This window comes from Gymnodraco acuticeps, unplaced genomic scaffold, assembly GCF_902827175.1.
Source record: "Gymnodraco acuticeps unplaced genomic scaffold, fGymAcu1.1, whole genome shotgun sequence".
NCBI lineage: Eukaryota > Metazoa > Chordata > Actinopteri > Perciformes > Bathydraconidae > Gymnodraco > Gymnodraco acuticeps.
In genome coordinates, this window is record NW_022991451.1 from 1,687,560 (window position 1) to 1,704,606 (window position 17,047).

Sequence of the window (17,047 nt, forward strand, 5' to 3'; positions counted from 1 at the left end):
GTAGATTCATAGTGTGGAAGCTTTTCACTCTAAATCCCGGGTGTGACAACAAAATATATATATTTGTAAAGATCAGTGTAGTATGTTAATGTTTTGCAGCATTGACATAATGCTTTAATGAAGCAGACAGCTGTAGTAAGAGCTGATCAATTGAGTCCATTAACATTGTTGATACGAAGGCAAACCATGACTCAGTCCTGAGCTGTGTACGCAGCACAATGTGTGTGCTAGTGCCTGGAGCCTTGTTTCATTTCGAACCGGGTGCCAAAATAAAAAAATAAATATTTTTTAACACTAGAACCGACAACGGGTCAATTTTACCCGCAGCTATTTTTTGATTGTATGTAACTTTTTTTCAATAAAATATTCAAGTCTCCCAGTCCGTGACCTTTACTGAAAGTGTGTTATATAGCACCCTCTGTTGTTAGAAAATTGTCAATGTGAAGTCAGATTGAAAAAATCGCCAAAAAAAATGCCATTTATACATATCCGCCAGCGGGTAATAATTACCTCATAGAAAATGCAGCGTAAACATGATGTGTTGCTATAGCAACGCTTTTTGTCTACTGCGGTTCCTTATAGATAGAGAGATAGATATAGATTTATAGATAGAGAAATTTGTACCTAAACAAACCACAATTATATTACCAAGCGTTTAAATCAGCACTGGCAGCGATATTTTATCAGCACAAACTATATAATATGAAAAACTGAGAGTCCACAGATTCTATTGGTATAAGTTTCATCCCTGTGCGATCAAAACTCACTGTTCTTGTATGATAAATAAAAGAACTGTACCTTGAAAATCAATAGCGGGTACATTTGACCTGTTGGCAGTTTTAGGTATACAGCGACCTCTGGCGGTTCTAGTGTTAACTAAATATCTCCTTTTAGACTGCATTAATGCATGATTGAAAATAATCAAATCACTGGATCAGACACTAACAACACATGTACTGTAGGAGTGTGATTGGACAGAATTAACTGCATATTCAGGAATCTGTTTGTCAGTTTATCTGCGGGCTAGAAACTAATAATGAGCTTATCTTATCCCAGGAACCAAATGTGACACCTCATTCCCCAGCGAGAGAGAGAGAGAGAGAGAGAGAGGAGAGAGAGAGAGATAGAGAGAGAGAGAGAGAGAGAGAGAGAGAGAGAGAGATAGAGATAGAGAGGAGAGAGAGAGAGAGATAGAGAGAGAGAGAGAGAGAGATAGAGAGAGAGAGAGAGAGAGAGAGAGAGAGAGAGAGGTATCTAAAGCTGACCTTGACTTTGTCCTCTTCTCTCAACACCGCCTGCTTTCAAAAGAACCACCTTCTCCCTCTCTTTCACAGTATGCTAATATTCACACGTCCACTTTGGCACAAAAAAAAGTGCAATATGTTTCTATTTTTTGTCTGTATACTTCATTCTGGGAAGGCTGCAAAGCATCAAGAGGCATATATTCATTATCTGTCATCATATTCATTTCTATGCTAATGAGAAACCCGTTCCCGATGAAAATCTGTTTTCAGTCCCTCAAACAGGAGTAAGTGGCAATCACGTATTGTTTGTTTTCGAGGTTTGTCTTTAAATGAGAGAAGACATTTCCAACACTGTGCCATGCCCAGGCTGTATTCCATAAATCATATTGTACCCCAAGCTCTACAATGCAAATACTAGCCTATTTCATCTGCAGTTCCCTGTGCAGCCCAGCCTCCGTGCCCCGTGACGTTACATTGATGAAACAATATTTGAGCCGAGAGGGGGAGAAAAGGTTGCTTTGATAACCATTGATTGATGGGGACAGCAATATCATTCTAAAAAATGTTGTTTCTTTTTTTTCAAAGTTTCTTTAAAATGAATAATGAGACTGCTAGAGAGAGAAGGCTCAGCCACCGACATCCCCCCCCAGTCCATTAGATGTGTTGTCGGCTGAGAGGAATCATTCCCGGCTTGAAGCAACATGTTTTGTTCATGATTTGAATTCTGACGGATGAATCAGAAGCAGAAATTAACATATTGGGAAAACAAGTTGGGATCTTCTAATCCGAGATATAGAACGGAGAGAACCGAGGTCAGTAAACCGAGGGAAGGATCCGATGAGTGAGATACACTGATTAACAGACACATTTGTAAAATAATAATAATTTTAAAAAAAAGAAAACAAATGGTTTCACTTGCATTTCTCAAACGGAATTCAAAGGAAACTGATGGACTCTCTACTCTGGGCAGGAAATGCGTACTTATCCCAGGTGAAGGAGTTCAAGTATCCTGGAGTCCTGTTCTCGAGGGGGGGGGGGGGGGGGGGGGGCAATGGAGCGTGAGATGGGCTGGAGAGTGGGAGCAGCAGGAGCTTTACCACATCAATGTGATAAAGACAAAGTTGAGTCAGAAGGCAAACCTCTCAATCCACAGGTCTATCTTTGTTCCCATTCTCACCTGGTCCTGAAGGGAGGATCATGACCGAAAAATCACAAGCGTTTGAAGTTGGTTTTCTCCGGAGGGTGGCTGGCATCTCTCTTAGGGATAAAGTGAGAAGTTCAGTCATCAAGTAGGGATTCGGAGAAGAGCCGCTGCCCCTTTGCGTAGAAATTAGCCAGTTGAGGTGGCTGGGGCATCTGGTAAGGATGTCACACGGGCCCCTCCCTAGGGATACGTTATATCTCTCACAGGCTCCACCCTCTACTGGACTCTATGGGTACTCCCCTTGATCATATCATGCAAGCATTCATCCACTGAGACTTCTATAGACGTAGCTGGCCCCGGGGCGGGCTTACCTGAATGCACGCGCATCTCACCGCATAAAAGGAGGCCTCGCCTCCTGACTGTCATCCCTTTCTCTTCAGCAAGCAAGAGAACAACTGAGTGAAGAGAGACGGATAGAGAAGAAGAAAAATGTACTCACCATTACTGGAGCAACGATTCGTCACTGACCAATGTTTATTCCGGGTACGGCTTAACGTCATGCAGTACCCGGAACCAAATGGACCAATCCGTGGAACCGTTACGTTACGTCCGCGGAGCCGTTACGTTAAGCCCCCGCTGATTGGTCCAAATGTACCAATCCACGGACTTCCTCACACACACACACACACACACACACACACACACACACACTCAGTGCAGGCAGCTCTGCTGATTTCTCCTCCCTGTGCAGGCTGATAACAGACAGTTGGGATCGCGGCGAAATTCTCTCAGCAGACCCATTCTCACAGCGTTTATCAACCTTTTTCTTACTCAATATCAAGCCACACTTATTGTTTTTACTTCGGCTGTGACTTGTGTGTGCTCAGGATGAGTTTGGCTGTGTTTCGCTGTGTATCGCTAAACAAGGAAACCACACCTCCACGGAGCTCAGCGCGATTCACAACGTCCCGACCAATCAGAGCACACTGGGCTCACAGGGAGGGTGGGTGCTGGAGCTATTGGAGCTCCAACGAGCCGTTAAAGGCAGAGAGTGAAATTCAGTGAATACACGTAGTTTACAGAGATGCTGTATGAGAAACCAATGTGAGTTTGGAAAATTGCACAATATAAATCTATTCTAGTAGACCTCAACAATGGAATTATGATCAGTGGAAATGTCCATGACATGGGCCCTTTAACTATAAAACAGTTACTGGGACTGATGCAGCCAGGCGATTGGTTCACAACCATCGACCTGAAGGACGCTTGCTTTCATGTCGAGATTGCTCCGAAATACAGAAAGGTTTTGTCTTCCAGGGTGTAGCCTACGAGTACAACAGACTACCGTTCGGCTACTCCCTGTCCCCACGCACGTTCAGCAAATGTGTGGCCACAGCGTTCAAACCGCTGTGCGCCCGTGATTTGAGAGTTTTCTTTTATCTGGACGACCTCATAGTCATGGCCAGGTCCAGGGAACGGGCAATGTTTTACACAACCCAATTGATCCTACACCTAACCAAGTTGGGCTTTGTGATCAATTGGAAGAAGAACATCCCCATAGCTCACCAACAGGCGTTGTATTTGGGAGTGGTGCTCAATGCAAGGATGCCTGTCTGCTCTGTCAGAGAGCAGACGGGCATCCTTGCTTCGGATGGCGGCTACTCACGTTGTGGTCCCGCTCAGGTTACTGCATATGCGCCGCCTGCAGAGGTGGCTGGATCCCAAGAGACACAAACGGCATCTGGTGACCATCCCCCCCTCAGTGGAGGGCAACCTCTGAATCTGGGGGGCCCAGGATCACCTCCGGAGGGGGTCTCCACTTTAATCATATTATTTCATATTTAAAATAAGTCTTAATTTTCCTGTATTAATAAAACAATATGTTTTTTAAATGAACAAAAGCACGTTGTATAGATTGATTCTTAACAATATTAGTGTTCTAATCTTAATAGCTGTGATTATATTCTCCTTCTTCCCCTAAACCAGCCCAGATTATGTCCCACTGACACCAGGTCAGCACCTCCAGGTCCAGCAGCACCGTGACCCCCGCTCTACTGAAATACACAATTAAACATTTTCTATGACCTATTTTTTGTATTAATAAGATTAAACTGAACTTAAGACAGTTTAATGACCTATAGATATCCTATTATTCCACTGCGTATAAATCTGTGTATCTACCGTCCAATTGTTTTTCTTTATTAAACACGTAAACTGAAGAGCGTTCGAGAGGCCTTTTTGCTTTTTACCTTACTAAATGGCGTTGCTATAGACACACGTCATGTTTACGCTGCATTTTCTATGAGGTAAATATTACCCGCTGGCGGATATAGGTATAAATGGCATTTTCTTTGCCGATTTTTTCAATCTGACTTCATATTGACAATTGTTAACAACAGAGGGTGCTACATAACACACTTTCAGGAAAAGTCACGGACTGGGAGACTTTAATATGTTATTGAAAAAAAGTTACATACAATCAAAAAACCGCTGCGGGTAAAATGTACCCGTTGGCGGTTCTAGTGTTAAACAAAGACAAAACTGAGGTAATGGTTTTTGGAGCCAAGGCAGAACGTATACAAGTTAGTGCTGAGCTTCAGTCTGCAATGTTCAAAACAACAGATAGAGCCAGAAATCTAGGTGTAGTCATGGACTCTGACCTGAGTTTCAACAGTCATATTAAAACAACTACTAAATCAGCCTACTATCACCGAAAGAACATATCTAGGATTAAAAGACTAATGTCACAGCAGGATTTGGAAAAACTTGTCCATGCTTTTATCTTGATGCTTTGTCTCTGGATTTCCTTGCTCTCACTGAGACCTGGATTACTCCATCCAACACATCCACCCCAGCAGCTCTCTCCACTGCATATTCCTTCTCCCATACACCCAGACCCACTGGCAGAGGAGGTGGCACTGGTCTCCTGCTCTCTCCCAAATGGAGCTTTTCCCTCTTCAAGCTACCTAACTTCACTCCTTCCACCTTTGAATTCCATGCCGTCACAGTAACCCATCCTATACAGTTAACCATTGTTGTTCTCTACCGTCCACCAGGCGCCTTGGGGGACTTCTTGGAGGAATTAGATAATCTCCTCTCACTCATCCCTGAAACTGGCCCTCCCGCTGTACTTCTCGGAGACTTCAACCTCCAGACGGGGAAGATAGACGAACTAACATCTCTGTTAACCACCTTTGCTTTCTCACTGTCTCCGTCCCCACCGACTCATAAAGCTGGCAATGTCCTTGATCTCATATTCTCAAGGAACTGCGCTACTTCTAACCTCTCTGTAAACCCGCTCCACACATCCGATCACTTCTTCATTTCATTCTCTCTATCCCTTTCCAAACATAACAAACTAATCTCTTCCCATCCTGCACTTGTCCGCCGTAACCTTCGCTCCCTCTCCCCCTCTACCTTTGCCTCGTCGGTGCTCTCAGCCCTCCCTTCCTCTGCTTCGTTCAAACTCCTGCCTCCAAACTCTGCTGCAGAAACTCTCCTCTCTACTCTCTCATCCACTCTGGACTCGCTCTGTCCTCTCACATCTCGGCAGGCTCGTCAGTCCCCTCCTGCTCCCTGGCTAAATGATGCACTGCGTGCTAATAGAACCGTCCTTAGGGCAGCAGAGCGGAAATGGTGGAAATCCAAACACCGTGACGACCTCCTAACCTATCAAGCTCTCCTCTCCTCTTTCTCTGCTTCGATCTCTCAGGCAAAAAGCACTTTCTTTCAAGATAAGATCCAATCTTCCTATTCCAATCCTAAAAAACTATTTTCCATCTTCTCCACCCTCTTGGACCCTCCAAAAGCTCCTCCCCCCTCCTCACTTCTGTCAAGCGACTTTGTTACCCACTTTGAAAAAAAGGTTGATGATATTCGCTCTTCTTTTTCTGACTCACCTTTACTCACCGCTGGGTCACCAGACCCTCCTTCCACCAACACACTTACCTCATTTTCCCCACTCTCTCCAAGTGAGGTTCTTACCCTCATTACCTCTGCCCCGCCCTACCACCTGTCCTCTGGACCCTATCCCTTCAAACCTCCTTCAGACTATCGCTCCTGATATTCTACCGTTTCTCACCCATTTCATCAACACTTCTCTGACTTCTGGTCACTTTCCAAACAGTCTCAAGGAGGCAAGAGTAAACCCTCTCCTAAAGAAACCCACTCTCAACCCGTCTGATGTTATAAACTACAGGCCTGTCTCTCTCCTCCCGTTCCTGTCTAAAACAATTGAACGCGCTGTCTTTAGACAACTCTCCTGTTATCTCAATCAGAACAACCTTCTGGATCCGCACCAGTCTGGTTTCAAGGCAGGTCACTCCACAGAAACTGCCCTCCTTGCTGTCACTGAGGAACTGCACACTGCTAAAGCAGCCTCCCTCTCCTCTGTCATCATCCTTTTGGACCTGTCTGCTGCATTCGATACGGTGAATCATCAGATCCTCCTTCGCACTCTCCAAGCACTTGGAGTTTCAGGCTCTGCACTTTCCCTCCTCACCTCATACCTCAAAGACCGCACCTACAGGGTTACTTGGAGAGGGTCCGAGTCCGACCCTTGTCAATTAACTACAGGGGTCCCTCAGGGCTCTGTTCTTGGTCCCCTCCTCTTCTCCTTGTACACAAACTCGCTCGGATCAGTCATTAGCCCGCATGGTTTTTCATACCACTGCTACGCTGACGACACCCAATTCATTCTGTCCTTTCCCCGCTCAGAGACCCAGGTCGTCGCACGCTGACATCTCTCAGTGGATGTCTGATCATCACCTCAAGCTCAACCTTGACAAGACTGAACTGCTTTTCCTTCCGGGAAAAGATTGTCCCACTCTTGACCTAACAATCAACATTGGCACATCTGTTGTTTCCCCGACTCAGACTGCAAGGAATCTGGGTGTGACCCTAGATAATAACCTGTCCTTCACTGCAAACATAGCTGCTACAACCCGCTGCTGCAGATACACGCTTTACAACATCAGGAGGATGCGTCCCCAGCTGATCCAGAAAGCGACGCAGGTTCTGGTCCAGGCTCTCGTCATCTCACGCCTAGACTACTGCAACTCCCTCCTGGCTGGTCTACCTGCATGTGCCATCCGACCTCTGCAGCTCATCCAGAATGCAGCGGCTCGTCTGGTCTTCAACCTTCCTAAATTCTCCCACACCACGCCGCTCCTCCGCTCCCTCCACTGGCTTCCGGTAACTGCTAGAATCCACTTCAAGACAATGGTACTTGCGTACCATGCTGCGAATGGATCTGGCCCTTCCTACATCCAGGACATGGTTAAACCGTACACCCCAGCACGTGCACTCCGCTCTGCATCAACCAAACGGCTCGCTGCACCCTCGCTGCGAAGGGGACCCAAGTTCCCATCAGCAAAAACACGTGGGTTTGCTATCCTGGCTCCAAAATGGTGGAATTAGCTCCCCATTGACATCAGGACAGCAGATAGCTTACACACCTTCCGGCGCAGACTGAAAACTCATCTCTTTCGACTCCACTTCGAGCGATAGAACTATTAACAAAGCACTTATATACTAATAAAGGGCTGGCTTATCTAAAGCCAGTTGAGTAGCACTTGAAATGTTGTTGCTCTATGAAGCCTGATGTACTTATATGATTCTGTTTTCTTCAAGTTTGTATTTTGTTGGTCGAACGCACTTATTGTAAGTCGCTTTGGATAAAAGCGTCAGCTAAATGCAATGTAATGTAATGCGTGTGGATGTGGAATTAACGGACGTGACGTTGTGCGATTGAGTTGCCAGGCAACAGCTTCGGTTCATGTTAATTTACAAACTCTTCAACTACAACGGTAGTTATATTTAAAAACATGTTAGAAGGCCTCACGAAATAATTTAATGCAAATTAAAATGTAAATGTGAACATGGCCGTATCTACCATTGAGGTCACCGAGGTCCGGACCTCGGTAATTTTTTTCGAGTTGTGTAACAAAACTTGTGAAATAATTGCACTAAACGTAGTATTACTTCCATTTACTGACGATGGGGGCGCTGCATAACTACGTAGCCTCGATTAAAGCAAACAGAAGAAGACGACATGTATCAACAAACCTCCGCAGCCCGGACTTGAACCAGAGCAGCGAAGGAGTGATGAGGTATCTAGAGATCTGAGTCCAGCGGGCTGCTTGTGTTTCTGTTCATCAGGACATCATAGGACCAGCAGATCCTGTGTGAACTCTCTACGTTAGTCAGTGGACGTCCGACAACATGCACACTAACTTATATTGCAGCTATAGTATAGGCTATACTTTGGGTTAAATTGCGTGAATAAACTAGCTAGAGAGCTAAAGTTAATTACATTCATCCAATGTCAGAAGGATTACGTTTTAACAAACGTTGTAATGCTTTTCTTTCATTTCAATTTGAATAAAACATTGAAGATATAACATTGTATTGTTTTCTTTTTACACTGACTCAGATATAATTAAAAGACTACGTCAGTCGAAGCTCAGCTTTGGTAAGGAAGAGACAGGACAGGCAGAGAGAAAGAGAGAGAGAGCAAGTGATGGAGGAACTGCAGGTACAGTCACACAAAATAATGTAGGCTTAATAAGCCCATCTATGTATCTATCTATGTATCTATCTATGTATCTATCTATAACAATAGTCTTAATTTACAATAGGCATAATTTTTAAACAACATAGGCCTACATCTATTGCAGTTATGATGTCATAATCAGTGGCGTTTTCTCCTGGAGGCCAAGGGAAGCCAGGCTTCCCCTGTTTTTTCGGAGTGTAGTTATCATTTTAATAAATAAATAAAAACACTTCGTTTAGTTTCGGAAATTCTTTGTTGTGTGTTGCTGCCGGCCCGTCTCTCCCCCATTCTCATTGAGTATTTTACAAAGAGTGAAACAGCGCCCCTCTAGATGTTATGGTGAAACAGTAGATTGCACTCTCTGCTGCGAGAGGAGGCCAGCCGAAATTGGCTTCCCTTGGTGAAAAAAAATGGAGAGATTGACCAATCAGATGAGGCTCACGTGATGCCCCTGCCAACCTGTGATTAGTCAGGGCCATGCCAAGGGAAGCCAGAGGCGGCTGGCTTCAAAAATAATGTATGCTGCAGCCCACTGACTTGGTTTGAAATCAATATATTATCCAATTTGTGACCCCCCACAGGACTTAAAAAGCACCTAACTAGATCATGAAAATCCCAAAAATTTCGGGGGGTACCCCCCGAACATGTTTGGACCTCGGTATTTAGGAAATCCTGGATACGGCCCTGAATGTGAAGGAATGTGTGTATAACAAAATACATCGGTCATAAACGAAACCGGAAACAGACGTAGGCAAGATCCTCAGCTCGATGATTGGATGGTTTAGCATGCTGGGATTTGGTGTTTATGTGATGTGAAATCTGAAAACGTTTTTTAAAAATACAATAATACTTTATTCCGAGTGTGCTTGAGTGTCTTTGAAAGTCATCACATAACGGCATTGTAATACACGGTTCGGCTGCATTAAATATTACATATCTGCCGTAATTCTCTATTTATAGAGCCCTGCTGAGAAGACTTCTAGACAAACAGGAGAACTGCCGCCAAAACTGAAAATGTGACGTGGATCATAAATATATAAGCAATTAAACAACATCTTACATTTATTTTCACACAATACGTCTCCTTGCAGTATCAACACCAATTCGGCTGACTTTTATATTTGATCCAATTGGTAGATAGGCTGTATTTACACCATAACGGTACAGAGCTGATAGAAAGGGACACCTGGTGGTTGAAGAACGTTATTGAATTTTATTATTTTATTATTAGATATTAATAGGATCCCTATAAAGTATATTCATTACTCATTATTCTCTACTAATAGTTCATTAAAGACTGTATATAATGACTAGTTTGCACATCCCTTTCAAGATGTTCTAAGCTAAGGTTTATTGACATATCATATTATACACAACTACGGTATAGTTATGCAATGAAAGAAAAACTTGGGTCGCAGGTTCCTCAACAGTGCATTACAAGACATCAATGTGTGTATACTCCACCATTAAACTGTCATTCTGCACATTTCTTATACTATCTACATACATCTTATAAGAGTATAATACATATGTATAATATCAGTTTAATAATAAACAAATAATAAACAAATAAGTGCTTAAACATAGTTAACATGGCAGGAAAGCAATATATTAGACGTTAAGTACTTTGAATCATATTAAACACAGGGTTGCAAAAGTATTATTGCCACATTTAACTCAGCATTTCAGACTAAGAATCCTTAAAGGATAATTTAATAATAATAATACATTTTATTTTTATGCGCCTTTTCGTGACACCCAAGGACACCGTACAATTTGTTTAAAAAAGAAAGAAAACGCTAATAGGCAACAGAACATGATAAAAACACAAACAGGAAATCATGGAGGAGACAGTCAAGTGGACACAAATGAAACATATAATGGGGAGCACTACAATGAGTAGGCAGATTTGAACAAGTAGGTTTTTAATTGGGATTTGAATATGGTGATTGTGTCTGACTGCCGGATGTGCGGGGGGAGGGAGTTCCAGAGTCTGGGAGCAGTGCAGCTAAAAGCCCGAGCACCCATGGTGACGAGGCGTGGAGTGGGGACGGTCAGCAGAGGAGGAGCGGAGGGAGCGAGAGGGGGTGTACTCTTGAAGAAGGTCAGCCAGATAGGGGGGGGGCAGGTTATGTAGGGCTTTGTAAGTCAGCAGTAGGTTTTTGAAGTTGATACGGGATTGAACAGGGAGCCAGTGGAGTTGGATGAGGATGGGGGTGATGTGTTCTGAGGCCTTGGTGCCGGTGATGATCTGGGCTGCAGAGTTCTGTATGATTTGTAGTTTATTGATGAGCTTGGTGGGTATGCCTGAGAGGATGGCGTTACTGATTGAGAAAGGGATGGGCGGGAGTCTTGAGATGTTGCGTATGTGGAAGAAGGCAGTCCGGGTGATGTTATTTATGTGAGGTGAAAATGAGAGGGAGCTGTGACACCAAGGCTCTTAACTTGGCCAGAGAAGGGGATGGAGTAGCCATCAATGATGAGGTTGGAGGCAGGGGAGGATGAGGTTTTGGAGAGGGTGGTTTTGGTGCCAACCAGCAGGGCTTCGGTTTTTCTGCCGTTGAGTTTTAGGAAGTTCCTGCTCATCCAGCTCCTGATGTCCTGGAGGCAGTTGGTGAGAGAGGTTGGGGGGAGGGCAGTGTTGGGTTTGCTGGAAATGTAGACCTGGGTATCATCGGCGTAACAGTGGAAATGGACATTATGATGACGGAGGATAGTGCCAAGGGGGAGTAGGTAGATAATAAACAGGAGTGGACCCAATACTGACCCCTGAGGAACACCATGTGAGACAGTGGAGCAGCTTGACCGGTGGGTGCTGAGACGGACATATTGTTTTCTGTCTGTGAGGTAGGATGAAAACCATGAGTGCAGTACCAGTGATCCCAATGTCTGCCAAACGTTTGATAAGTAGTGGGTGCGAGATGGTGTCAAAGGCAGCTGTGAGGTCAAGGAGGATTAGGATGGTGAGCAGTCCAGAGTCAGCTGCACGGAGGAGGTCGTTGGTGATTTTTACCAGCGCAGTTTCGGTGCTGTGCTTTGAGCGGAAACACAATTGGAAGGGTTCATGAAGAATGAAAAAATGATGTTTTGTTTTTTTTAAAACTAAAGAGATTAAGTGACAGTCACACTTGCATCCCTTTGATAGCACTGCACAAACTAACATCAAGCTAAAGGCTGCTGTCAATTTGTGATTGTCTTATTATTATGGGATTAGGATACATTAAATACACTTTAACCTAAATAAAAGATGATCAAATCTGGTGGAAATATTGAAAATAGGCTTCTTTTTTTTTTGCCTTACCTCAAAGCAGCATGAGCTGAATAAAAAGGTTGTAATGTTGTCCCAAAGTTTAATAAACATTGCAATATGTCAGAGAAATAAATAAAGCAAACAGCATGCATGTCAGGGTAGCATTTTATAAATCCCACCGTACTGTAGGCTATACCGGTCTAAATGTTTTCACTTTGGTCTATTTATGTAATATAAAGTGTAACTTATCTATAACAGAGCCAAGATCTCTGTATGACTTTAGTAAACTTCTGAATTGAATTAAGAATAAGTGTAAACCAACAGTGCAGTACGTCCAGCTAGCTAGTTAGCGTCACTAACGTCACATATTTATCCATATTATTTAACGAAAATGTACGTTGTAATGCCCCTTGGGTTTGAAGTGTGTGACGTTAGTTAATTTAAAGTAAGTTAAAACCCAATACTCACATTTATTAGTGATTCCTCCGCTTGCTGCTGCTTTTAAATCCACTCTGCTGGGGAGACCGGACCGCCATTTCATTTGAAAAAAACTCACTCTTCCCTGCACGCATTGCCCCCTGGGATATGGTAGACCGCGAAGTACATCAGATGTATCCTTCAAATTGGGGAAAAGTAGGCTGCATTCGTGCGCCACATTCGGAGGAGTCTCGTCTTTAAAAATAAATTGGGACAGCCTTCTTTTGGCGGAAGTGACGTATGCGGTCCACACATGCAGCCTCCGAAGGCTGCAGCCCCTGAATTGAGACACGGCCTATATCTCCAAGCTGGCCTTAAAGTGCCTTGGAATCCCCCAGACAGTGCTGGTTGATTAGGCTGGGGAAAGGGAAATGTGGGTGCCTCTGCTGGAACTGCTTCCTCTGCGACCCGACCACGGATAAGTGGTTAACGATGGATGAAGGGATGGATGGAATTTAAACGGAATGTCCCAAAAGATTATTAAAGAGATCAAAGATGTTATTACAGGTGTCCTGAAATACAAAGAATATGAATATGGGTGTTGAGTTTGAAAAACATGAATATTTACAGACAGGAAGGGTTTAATCGAGTGCGGTTGCACAATGGGATATGTAGGATTCTGTTTATTGATATTGACAAATGCCAGGGACTTAAAGTCAGGATACCTATACTGCTTTTACTTGGACCATTCTTGTATTTCTCGTCAGTCCTCCAACTTTATTGACAAGCACAATCAAATCATACAGTAGTAGTATGTACAGTGTTTCCCATACATTGATTCATTTGTGGCGGGCCGCCACAATTAAATATCGTCCGCCACAAATAGATCTCATAAAAAAAACATTTGAAACATTTTCTCAGCCAAATACCCCCTGACCGACCCCTAACATTTTGGATAGAAAAAGCCAATATAAATAATTACAATATAGTGATGTTCCATCAGTGCGTGATTTATTAACTCATTCATGGACGAATTACAACAAACTAAGGATATTTTGATCTTTATGCATGAGACATTTTTTTAAACAGATTTTTAAGTAATATATGTTTAACAAACCAATTAACAAAATGATATATTATGCACAAACTATAAAATACAATACACAAATATTATAATAAAATCCACTGTGCCTGATGTTCAACTATACCAATCCGAAACCCCATGCATGCATATACAATAAAACAGCATTAAATTAGCAGTCTCTAATGTACAGTAGTGACCACAATGCATGAAAGGGTTCAAAAACAACAATGTTGTAACTGAAAAAAGCCCCCACAAATAGAATCAAATTCTGTGGGAAACACTGATGTAGTAGTACAGCATCAGAAAACACTAGCCATGTAGGCTTTGAGTAGTTAGAGGCAGTGTTGTGCTAGTTACTGAAAACCAGTAACTAGTTACCATTACTAGTTACTTCATTTCAAAAGTAACTCAGTTACTTTACTAGTTACTTAAACCCAAAAGTAATGCGTTACTGTGAAAAGTAACGTTTTCGTTACTTGGAAAAAGGGCTCCCATTAATGCCCTTATAGCCTTCATTTCAGTACTGTTATTGCATTGGAGAATAATACAATCTGTTGATCAACTTGACATGCATTATATGCAATCTGGATTGCATCGATATTAGCTGGCTTTCCATTTTTGTATATTCTTTCTCCAGGTAGTTGGAAAAAGTTTTCCGTCCCATATGCCGTGTGCCGCCCGGACATGGTATCATGCTAACTAGCTCCCTGAAAGCGGGTGACTCCACTGTAGCAATAGCCTGCATGTGTTCTACAACATACCGTGCAATGGCTTTATCGACTTTTCCCTAGGCCAGCAGTCCCTTGGTTAAAATCCAGCCGCTGTTGCTTAGGTGGAGGTGGAGTGGCGTCGGCTGAGTCTCTGTGGTCTTAGCTACTAGCTTCGTCCCAGCATGTTGTTTTTGCATTTGTTTTAAGAGATTTGAATTACTGGTTTGGGCAGTAGATAGGATCTTTGACCCGCCAGGACACAACTTACATTTAACAGAAACTTTATTTTCTTTGTGCTCGACAAAAGTGAAATAGTGAGAATATCTCCAGGTGGAGAAACTAGACTTGAGCTCCGCCGCCGCCATGATAGTCTTGTTAGTAAACAACACAAACACGCCCACAGCCCGTCTCCGCATGTGACACAGGAAGTATCTAAGTACATTTACTCAAGTACTTAAGTACAGTTCTCATCTCTGTTCGCCTGGCTGTTGACTATATATATAAAAAAAACTAACGCAGTAACGGAGTAACGAACCATGTAGTAACGGTAACTGAGTTACTGAATCTAAAAAGTAATGCGCTAGAGCAGTGTTTCCCAACCGGGGGTACGCGTACCCCTAGTGGTACGTGGGTGGTCCCCAGGGGGTACGTGAAAAGATTTTGAAAAGTAAAAAAAATTAATTTGATTTTAGATTTTTTTTAATTAAAGATGTTACAGGAAAACTGTACCCAAATAATGAATAATGCATAATCTGTAATAATGTAACCAAAATTGGGGGCATTCAAATTAAGTAATAATTTGCTGGCTATATATTATTATTGGCGCGGCGTTCAGCTTCCCGCCGGACTGTCAGGTGTTACATTATCATCATCATTGTAGTGGCGCGCTGGTTTTCTTGCTAGCTAGCAAAATATCAACATCCTATCAAGTGAATGCGCTGGTGTTTATTGAGATCAACATTTCTGTTAACATAATCATTATGGATCAATGGCTGAGTCGAGCTGGTTCATCCAGAAACAACAGCACAGGTGATACTGCTGAATCAGGAGAACCCGTTCTCAAGAAAATGAAAACAGAGAAGGTGAAGAATCGTCAGTTTGGTGAACATTATGTGCTCTCCGGGTTTACGGCCACAACTACAGAGCCACCGCAGCCAATGTGTTTCATCTGTGGCGACGTGCTTTCTAATAATAGCATGAAACCATCCCATTCACATCGGCACCTTAGTACTAGACATCCCGCCTGTGTGGGTAAGCCTGCAGAGTTTTTCCACCAAAAGCTGGCTGAATTTAAGGGAAGCCAAGAAAAACTAAAGAAAGCGACATCGGTCTCAACCAAGGCCTTGGAGGCATCTTATGCCGTGTCGCTACTCATTGCTAAATCGAAAAAGCCATTTACCATAGCCGAAGAGCTAATCTTGCCTGCTGCTATAATTCTTGCAGAAACTATGCTCAATAAGAAAGCAGCTGATGTCCTGAAGAAAGTGCCGTTGTCAAATAATACTGTGTGCCATCGGATCGACGACATGGGAATTGACAAGTGGTGGAAACATGTAAAGCGTCTGGTACGTTCGCTTTGCAGTTGGACGAATCAACGGATGTCAGTGGGGAAGCACAACTGATTGCGTTTGTGCGTTACAAAGACACTTTGGAGATGAACGAGCACATTCTGTTTTGCAAGAAACTCACGGGGAGAACTACCGGACAGGACGTTTTTAAAGTTATTGACAATTTTTTCTCTCAACACAAGCTGGATTGGAAATCCTGCTCTCATGTGTGCACAGACGGCGCTGCGGCGATGACCGGCAGAGTAAATGGATTAATGGCCCACATAAAAAAGGTAAACCCTGACGTTACATGGACGCACTGCATGATTCACCGAGAAGCATTAGCTAGCAAGAGAATGAGTCCAGAGTTAAATGATGTTTTGAATGATGCCGTAAAATTGATCAACTTCATACAGTCCAGGCCTTTGAATCATAGACTGTTTCAGTCACTTTGTGAAGACGGTGGGTCAGAACATAAACAGCTCCTGCTTCACACTGACGTCCGCTGGTTATCCCGAGGGAAGACGTTACAGCGGCTGTTCGAGCTACGCAATGAAGTGAGGGCATTTCTGTCGGAGCACACACACCCACTTGTGGCTATGTTCGACGACGCTGACTGGGTAGCTCGGCTGGGATACCTCTCTGATATTTTCAGCAAACTCAACCAGCTGAATCTCTCTCTTCAAGGTAAAGACACAAATGTTCTTAGCTTGTATGACAAAGTGTGTGGATTCATGGAGAAGCTCTGGCAGAGCAAATGTGAAAAAGGGGATACAAGTTGTTTCCTGCAGCTGAACGCATACATTGCTACTGGTGAATGTGACAGAGCTCCAATTGTGAAAATAGTACACACACATTTGTCCAAGCTCAAGAATGAGTTCAACTCCTACTTCCCTGATATTGACAACAAGTCATCCACACTGGACTGGGTGCGTAATCCATTTGTGACGTGCATTAACAGCAGCATTCCCGCCAGACTGCAAGAAGACCTCATAGATGTGTCCTCAGATAGGAGCCTGAAGATGAGGTACTCAAGCACACCACTGACACAGTTCTGGTGTGGTGTGGAGAAGGAGTATCCTGAATTGGGGAAACATG

At 43.4% G+C, this 17,047-nt stretch overlaps 1 protein-coding gene and 1 pseudogene across 1 annotated transcript; both read left to right on the forward strand.

Moving 5' to 3' along the window:
* The first annotated feature begins 6,800 nt into the window (after nt 1–6,800).
* LOC117532926 lies at nt 6,801–7,872 on the forward strand (annotated as a pseudogene).
* A 7,510-nt stretch (nt 7,873–15,382) lies between these two features.
* On the forward strand, nt 15,383–16,695 carry LOC117532944 (zinc finger BED domain-containing protein 5-like; the record flags this gene model as incomplete). Its single annotated transcript, XM_034196560.1, has 3 exons — nt 15,383–15,494; nt 15,962–16,113; nt 16,153–16,695. Coding segments are annotated over exons 1-3 (807 nt in total), but the record flags the coding sequence as incomplete, so codon positions are not given.
* Nucleotides 16,696–17,047: the final 352 nt, after the last annotated feature.